Source organism: Alosa pseudoharengus, unplaced genomic scaffold, assembly GCF_046254945.1.
Source record: "Alosa pseudoharengus isolate Yale_2024_CS ecotype anadromous, Long Island Sound unplaced genomic scaffold, YU_APseudo_1.1 YU_APseudo_1.1_scf_9, whole genome shotgun sequence".
NCBI lineage: Eukaryota > Metazoa > Chordata > Actinopteri > Clupeiformes > Clupeidae > Alosa > Alosa pseudoharengus.
The window spans coordinates 40,085,294-40,093,469 of NW_027468881.1; the positions used below are offsets into that span (position 1 = coordinate 40,085,294).

Sequence of the window (8,176 nt, forward strand, 5' to 3'; positions counted from 1 at the left end):
GATCCCTCCTACCTGGCTTAGCATTGCACACTTTTGCCCTATGTTTATATAGAGGCCTGCTCGAGATACCGTGAGGCTCAACAATAGAGAACATAATTCCTCACAGTGTTGTACATTACAATTCATATCCCGACACAAAGCATCAAAATGATTGACATATTTATTAATTAAGATCTTTCTTAGACAATTTTGACCAATCTATTTTCCCTACATCAATGGCATTATCCACAGGCAACAGCACTTGTAAGTTGCCTGTGTTCAACGCCATGAAAAAGGGTATATGATCTTTAGTAGCCTGATCATATTCAATTTTCATCATATCGATGACATCATGGGCATTCACTGCACAAAGGCAGTGGTCTAGACAGGACGTAGAGTGCCAGGCCTCGCTAATATAAGTATAACTACCATTTGGCAACAGTACCTTACTAGATAAAATCAATCCACTGTCTGAACAAAACTGCATTAGATGATTACTAAATAAAACACACCACACGCAAACCAAATAAAGCACACACCACACAAACACACACACACCCCTCAGCACCCCGAAGTAAAAGAGTTCCAGCGTCCCTACACACACACACACACACACACACACACACACACACAAACATACGACTAGGCAACAAAAAAGTGACAAAGTAAAAGTGAAAGTATTACCTAACGATCTTCTACTAAACGACTTGACGATGACTCACCACAGGAAATAATCCGGTAAGATTCAACTTTGACCTCGAATTTGTTACTGATCCTACCCCCTACTTAGCCTAAATGACGTTGTCACATATTTCAGCCCTGTGAAGTTTGACGCTGTCGTGGGCATTGGCTCGGATGTCTTGTCTGCGTGTGCTGGTGTTGATTCTCTTCCCGTGAATTAGCGTTGGCCTATTCACGGCTGCCTGATATGAGACGGCTACCTGATGATAGTTTGGGATGGTGTAGTTGACTAGTCACTGACTTTTTATAGGAAACGCAACTATTAACAAAATCTCTGAAAACTGGTGAACTGTTGTTTACCAGGAATTGTATTATAGGCCTACTGTAGCTTATAAAAAATATTTCTTTCACTTTCGTTTTTGTCTATTTTAACTGTGTAGATAGATAGATAGATAGATAGATAGATAGATAGATAGATAGATGTTGTCTACATGAAGCAACCAAGCAATTTATCTAAAATAAGCTGTATTTTGTTTCGGGCCCAATGTCTTTGCCTACTTCTTATTACTCGTTAATATCATTAGATGGATCCGCCTGAAAAGGCGGTGTCTTTCTCATATCACGATCATCATTATCTAAAACGTAACGTCGCCGAAATAATTCTTTCACTTTCGTTCTTCTCTATTTTAACTGTGTTGTCTACATGAAGCAACCAAGCAATTTATCTAAAAGAAACTGTAATTTCGGGACCAATTTCTTACTCCGTCTCGTTATATCATCAGATGGATCTGACTGAAAAGTCGGGTGTCTCCCTCATAACTATCACAATCATCACTATGTTCTTAAACATAACGTCGCCACCGTGTGGACAGCAAATACAACTGCAAGTGCTGTTTTGCCTGATACATCTCATGCAATTGAGCTGTGCATGTGGCCCTGCTGAATACCAAACTGGAGTAGACTGCTGCCCCATGTGTGGCCCTGGTAAGTGCAACATGAACCCTTCTCCAATTGAGAAGTTGTCTACAAAGAAATGTAACTTTTCGTTTTTATGTGGTGACAGAAACAATGTGGTTATGTTGAGTTGGATTATCTGATTATCTTAATGAATGAAGCTTAAAGGTAGCCTGGCGGGGCCATCCTATATCATTGAGATGTATAGTCTGGCATCGAATCATTCACCTCGCTTAATCCAAGGGGCGGGCAGAGAATTGTCTTTCAAACTGCCTAGGCATGCAATAGGCCAGCGCTACGACCATATCCGTATCCGGTAGGCAAAACGGCAAACACATCCTTAGAAAGGAATGACTTAAGTGCATTGTGTTGCTCAACTTTCAAAGAAAAGCACAAGTCCAACTCCTCCAAAGTTGACGCCAACGCCGATTCAAACAACCGCTCTTCGTTCGCCATAGCCACCTTCCTTGTTGTTCACCGTCACAGGACTGTCGTTATCCTGTTAAGCCCGCCTTAAGACTCTGTAACGAAATAGAGCGCTGTGATTGGATAACATCCACGGTGTTAAGCCAAAAGAAATTCCTATGGTTCGATACTAGACGTACAGGCTGAGCAAATTAATTTGCCGCCGCTAGGGTGCGTCTAGATTTCTAGGCTAGCTTAAAGGTGCTCTAAAAAGCAATGTTGGGTAATGCCACTTCTGTTGACGTTCAAACAAAAGAGAGAGCTAGCTCGCTACTTCCTCCCCCTCCCCCTCCCCTCCCGTCCCGTACAATTGAAACTCCTAAATGTGCATCTTGTCGTTGATTGGCTGGAACTGTTTGTTATGTTTTTATGGTCCAGGCTGGAACAGATTGTTTTTGTTTCCGTTTTTGGAGCCTGAGGGGTATTCCATCGACCTCGCTAATGAAGGCGACGCTTAACAGAAATAGCCTGGCTTGAACTAGTGTAGACTTTCACTTGGGGCTGAAGCCGTTCCATTAACTAAAGTTAGCAGCATCTTGGCCTCTTTTATTCAAGCGAGGTTTAGGTCAGCTTCAACTCTGCTTGTGCACGAGGTAGAAAAGTAGATCAAAACAGTAGATTGACGAAAAGAGGATATATGTCAAAAAATGAAGGCAATACTAGAGGATTTCTGTTCGATTTACAAGCGGCAAAAATGTTTTAGTTTAAAATCCACGTAACATCACATAGAACACCTTTAATGAATGTCCTTTCATTTCTTAAAAAAAATGTTTTTTGATCAATAACAATTTGATTCTGCTTATAGATTCCGAAAATAATTTCGATCAATTCCTCATTTCGATTCCAAAATGTGAAAACATATGTATCTTTATTTCCGGAGTAGCCTACTCGATAATGTATAAGCCTTAACGGGACATTCAAAAAGCGAATAGGCCTATTTAGGCCTATTTTTTACCAACCTATTTTTTACCAACTTGTCCTTGTTTACAAAAATAAAGGGGGTATTGTGTTTATGTGGCATGATTAAATGACATTTTGTGAAAAGAATTTACATTTCATTTCTCGGTTCTGCTTATCGGTCTTGGTTTCGGTACTTTTTTATCAATTCTACTCGATTCTTATGTTTCTGTTCCCAACTCTCCACATATACTATAGGATATTGTGTTCACAGACATTGCACAGAGTACACTAGTACAACCTGTGTTCCATGTCTGCCATCAACCTTCACAGATCAGCCTAATGGGCTTGTGTCATGTAGATCCTGCACAGTTTGTGACACAGGTAGGTTATTGTACACTGATAAGAATGTTTAAGGCCATTATTCTGACTGTAGGCCTACTTTAAAAGTGTTGTTTGTCCCCAGTAACCTGCCAGCTAAAATCTAAGCAATTGTTGGGAGAATTTCCCCACTGATTAACCAGTTCTGTTTTATACTTTATTAAGGCCTAATATTGATCGCTATTTTTCTAAAGACTATTTCAGTATGTATGGTGATGTAAATGTCTCAATGTAAAATAGCACACCTCCTCTTAGGCCTCCTAATATAATGAAACTTGATTGTTGTTCCTTTGGATCAAGACATCTCCCAAATCAATGATGATATGTTCTACTGAAATAAGCTTGACAGCCATTTGCTTCATACACCCTAATCTCCTATCCAGGTGCAGGTCTAAGAGTGAAGAGGGTGTGCAGCTCCACCTCAGACACACTCTGTGAGCCACTGGAAGGTCACTACTGCATTGACCCAATCAAAGATGGCTGCAGAGGAGCTGTGGAACACACAAAGTGCTCACCAGGACAGTACATCAATCAAAATGGTTAGTAATTAATCTGTTCATCACTTGAAGAAGCAGACCAGATGGCTTTGAAATATAAAAACAAAATAATCTTCTAATTATACATTAATTCTCATGCGCAAAGTAGATGGCAAATTATAGTGTCTTCACAAATGGGTTGTTTTCCACATAATGCAGGTACCTCATCTTCAGACACTGTGTGTGGTGACTGTGGTAATAATACATATTCAGATGGATCTTTCACATCCTGCAGACCACACACACAGTGAGTTCAATTTTAATATTTTATGGAAGTATTCACTCCTTTACAGGCTCGCCTGAGGAGACAGATTGGTTTGGTCAGAGATGTCGAAGTGTATCTGTTAAAGGAACATGTCAACCATTTGGGACTTATTTGCTGTCTACCCCAGAGTTTGAACAGGATACATACCCTTCTCTTCTCTGTGCAATAACCCAGTCTGACACCGTTAGCCTAGCTTAGCATAATTCTCTGGAATGGTTAGACCAGTTAGCCTGTAGCACCCTTTTAGCTAGCCTTTTAGCCCTGTTCCAACTCTCAGAAATGTGCAAGGTATCTTGAGATATGCAGTTGCTTCTGGAATTGAAGGGGCCCTCCAAACCCATTGTGAGTAGCCTATAAAGTGTTGAGCCATAATTCAATGAAGTACTAATAGAGGAAGGAGCCCATTACAAAAGCCTAGTGCTTATGAAGGCATCTTTACTGTTGCTGTTGCTGTTGCATGTTCTTAAAGGGATATTCCACCATTTGGAATTGATTTTTTATCTTTCTCCAGTTCATCCAGCCGTTCTCTGAGTCTGGCAATACCACTTTTAGCTCCAGCCTAGCATAGATCATTCGAATCGGATTAGACCATTAGCATCTAAGTGCAATAAGACCAACTGAAAATTAAACGTGGCGATTTTCTAAGCTGATTTGACAGCGTAATAATCAAGGAACACCATGGGCGCAGCAGCACAATATTATGCAGCACCTGTAAATAGTCCCCGTAGGCTAACTTCCAGCAACAAGGTTGAGCTGCAGCAGACAAATTGATTAATGACTGGATTATTACGCCTGAATGAGTATAGTTCCATGTCAAATCAGCCCAGAAAATCGCCACATTTCTGTCTTATTACACTTTCTAACTTGAGAGGAGATAAGTTAGGAAAGGAAATAGGAAAGTTTTAAATAGGAAAATTACCGGAAATCGTAGTCACTTTTAAACGTGATGCTAGAAGGTGAGATGCTAATGGTCTAATCCGATTCACTTATCTATGCTAGGCTGGACCTAAAAGTGGTACCGCCAAACTCAGAGAACGGCTGGATGAACTGGAAAAAGGTAAAAATCAATTGTTTAACTCAAGGGGAGGTGGAAAATGAGTGTAATTCACCAAATGGTGGAATATCCCTTTAAATGCACTCTGTTGTGTTGTATTACTAGGCTAGTGGTATGAGTACTTGCATGTGAGAGTGACAGGTTTGACCATGGTGTGAATGATCACTTAACCGATATCATCCAGATTGTAGCCTCCTATTTCTGTGCAACCGAACAAGGTGTCCAAGGTTTGACCAGTATGTGAATTTTTAAGCAATATCACTCAGATTTTAACCTCCTATGTCACTAAATAAGGTGTCCAAGGGGTCAGCAGATGATAAAAGCAGGAACATCATCATCGAATACCGAATGTGAAGAAACTCAACTTGATCTCATCACGATTGCTATTGTCCCAGTGGCAGTTACCATATTTGGGGCCGTTGCTATGGTAGCGAAGAATAGTAAGTATTTTTTTTTTATTTCCAACTTGTTTAATATACAGTAACCAACGCTTAACAATTTGAACAATACACAATTTGAACAAAGAACAATAAACAATTTTAAATTATTTTTTGTCTCGCAGATCAGGCAATGACAGAGGTAGAGTTGCTTTCTACATATTTCCTTTCTCACTATGTATGTTAATTTGATTGTGCTGATTTCATTACATGCTACCAAAAGCGAGTTCTATGAACATATTATTGTTTTTTTTTTTCAAGAGAAAAACTGATACATTGACAAATTACAAGCAGATTCAGGTGAGACAATGTCAACCAAATTATAATTTCTCAATATGTTAATTCAATAATCAACTAGCCAACCATGTCTTGTTTCCATGTTGCATGACTTTTACTGAACTGAACTGACACAGACCAAAGGATAGCTTGATTGAGGTGCCATTGGAGGTTATATCGCAAGATGTCAAAACACTGAAGAGATCACGTGAAGAATTGACTATTGATTTTCTGAGAATTGTGAGTGACGCTGCCCCACACAGGCCTACTGTGAACATGCCATACATTTACTTCCTGAATTAATTCTCATCAGAACAATAACATGGCCTGTGACATCATCTTAATTAGTCACTTCATTTTCAGGTGAAGCCTGATTAGACCCTGGAGAAGCAGAAGGGTTCTGTGTCCAACTGTGTGTTTGGCTGGAAGTCTTTACTATGAGAGGTTATTGAACCACTGGGATGGCAAAGAAGATTCTTTTTAAAAGCAAGACTCATTAAAATCTTGTGTGATTCAAATTCACAGTGCTCACATAGAAGAGAGAGAAAGATATGGTGACCATCTGCCTTAAAGGAATCCAATGTAGTTTTGGGTATTTTGGGGACTTTTCTTTACTATGGTATATTAATATTTACAATTTTAACTAAAGAGAAACCAAATTCCAGCGTCTGCATTCTGAGTCGGATCCATGTGATGTGGTCACATAGGAGGACCAAGATGAGTTGATCTTTGCGTAGGAATAGTATAATAATATTAATAAGCTTTATTTGTATAGCACCTTTCATACACAGAATGCAGCTCAAAGTGCTTTACATTTGGAACATTTAACACACTAATAGAGAAGAAAAGAATAATAACAGTAATACATTTTGATAGCCTGACGAGCCAGACGCACATCAAAATGTAGGGTCTGGAGACTCACCATTCGCAGTGCTCAGTCCGAGGGGCGGGATTATCGGTTGTCTTTCAAATTCCCTCTGCACGCAACAGGATAGCGCTACAACTCATGAGTCCCATGCGTTAGCTAGTTGGCTAGGTCAAACTTAAAAAAATATTATTGTTGCTGTTAATACCCACCCCTCACTACTAACCAATGTCTTGGGAGAGGGAGGGGAGAATGGACTTTATTATCTCTGCAATGTTACCAGTATGATTTGACTCTGAGGAAGACGCAGTGCGTCGAAACGTCAGTCGTTTGTGCACCTGAATAAAATAAGTTTAAAAGTTATCTGAGTGCTCCGGTCATCCCTGGGTGCAGTCTCTCTGAAGTGGCCCAGCCAGTCTTTCTTAAAAAAAGATTAACTCGTGTCACGCTGTTCGCCAACAACAACTTCCATCTTCTTTGTTTTCAAGTAGCAGGGAATTCACGCCGAACCATTGCAACTCTGCCATCAATCATTATGTTAAGCCCGCCTACCAACTCTATACACGATGTGATTGGCCTTATCAAAGTTTAATTTTTCCAGCTCGCAAGCCAACGGAGAGTTGCTAGACTACCCCCGCTAGGGTGCATCTAGATTTCTAGGCTAACATTTTGAGGCTAACGCAGCAAGTTATTGTGGTAGTAGTACAGTAGGTTTTGCTAACAATTGGGCCCCGTTGATGTGGACTCTAAGCGGTTAGCCTTAGTATGTTCTTAGTATTTGTTGAGATTAAGGAACACAACAACTGGAAGACTGGCAGCCTTAACCCTTGACCCCTTACAAGCACGGCATATGACAACAGTGGCAAGGAAAAACTCCATATTCCCAGAAGAAACCTTGAGCAGAACCCATTTTAATAGGGGGAGCCCATCTGCTTCTGGCTGGCTGCAGCTCTAATGGCAGCAGTCAAAAGATAATTATATATAAACATTGGAAGGATATCAGAGCAATATTTTTAGAACATGTTTACCCATCAAAATACTTCTATAGGCAAAGGACTGTGTACTAACAAAACCTGTTTTTGTAAGAGGATTGCGTGTATTGAAAATATATTGGAAAATAAAAAGTTACTTTTATTTGTATATTATATACCATACATGCTATAATAAAGAGTTAAGAGATTAATGTGTCTGTCTCTCTTTTTCTCTCTCTCTCAGTGTGTATGTGTGTGTGTGCGTGTGTTTGTGTGCATGTATGTGTGTGTGTGTGTGTGTGCACAAGATAATTTTGAGACGCAGCCCTATTCTCCTGCCCTTTTATCGTCCTACTAAGAACTTCTCATCTGAACAGCACGTGGTCTAGGACATCATCTGGTGAAGCCTGATTAT

General features: G+C 40.0%; 1 protein-coding gene across 1 annotated transcript; it reads left to right on the top strand.

The window, feature by feature from the left end:
- Positions 1-608: 608 nt before the first annotated feature.
- LOC143114561 (tumor necrosis factor receptor superfamily member 14-like) lies at positions 609-7,973 on the top strand. The gene is made up of 9 exons (XM_076276228.1): positions 609-717; positions 1,443-1,644; positions 3,235-3,360; positions 3,741-3,896; positions 4,053-4,140; positions 5,507-5,652; positions 5,775-5,791; positions 5,911-6,165; positions 6,289-7,973. Exons 2-8 carry the CDS (start codon positions 1,443-1,445, stop codon positions 5,989-5,991), a joined length of 816 nt encoding a protein of 271 aa, XP_076132343.1. The 5' UTR covers positions 609-717; the 3' UTR covers positions 5,992-6,165; positions 6,289-7,973.
- The last annotated feature ends 203 nt before the right edge of the window (positions 7,974-8,176 follow it).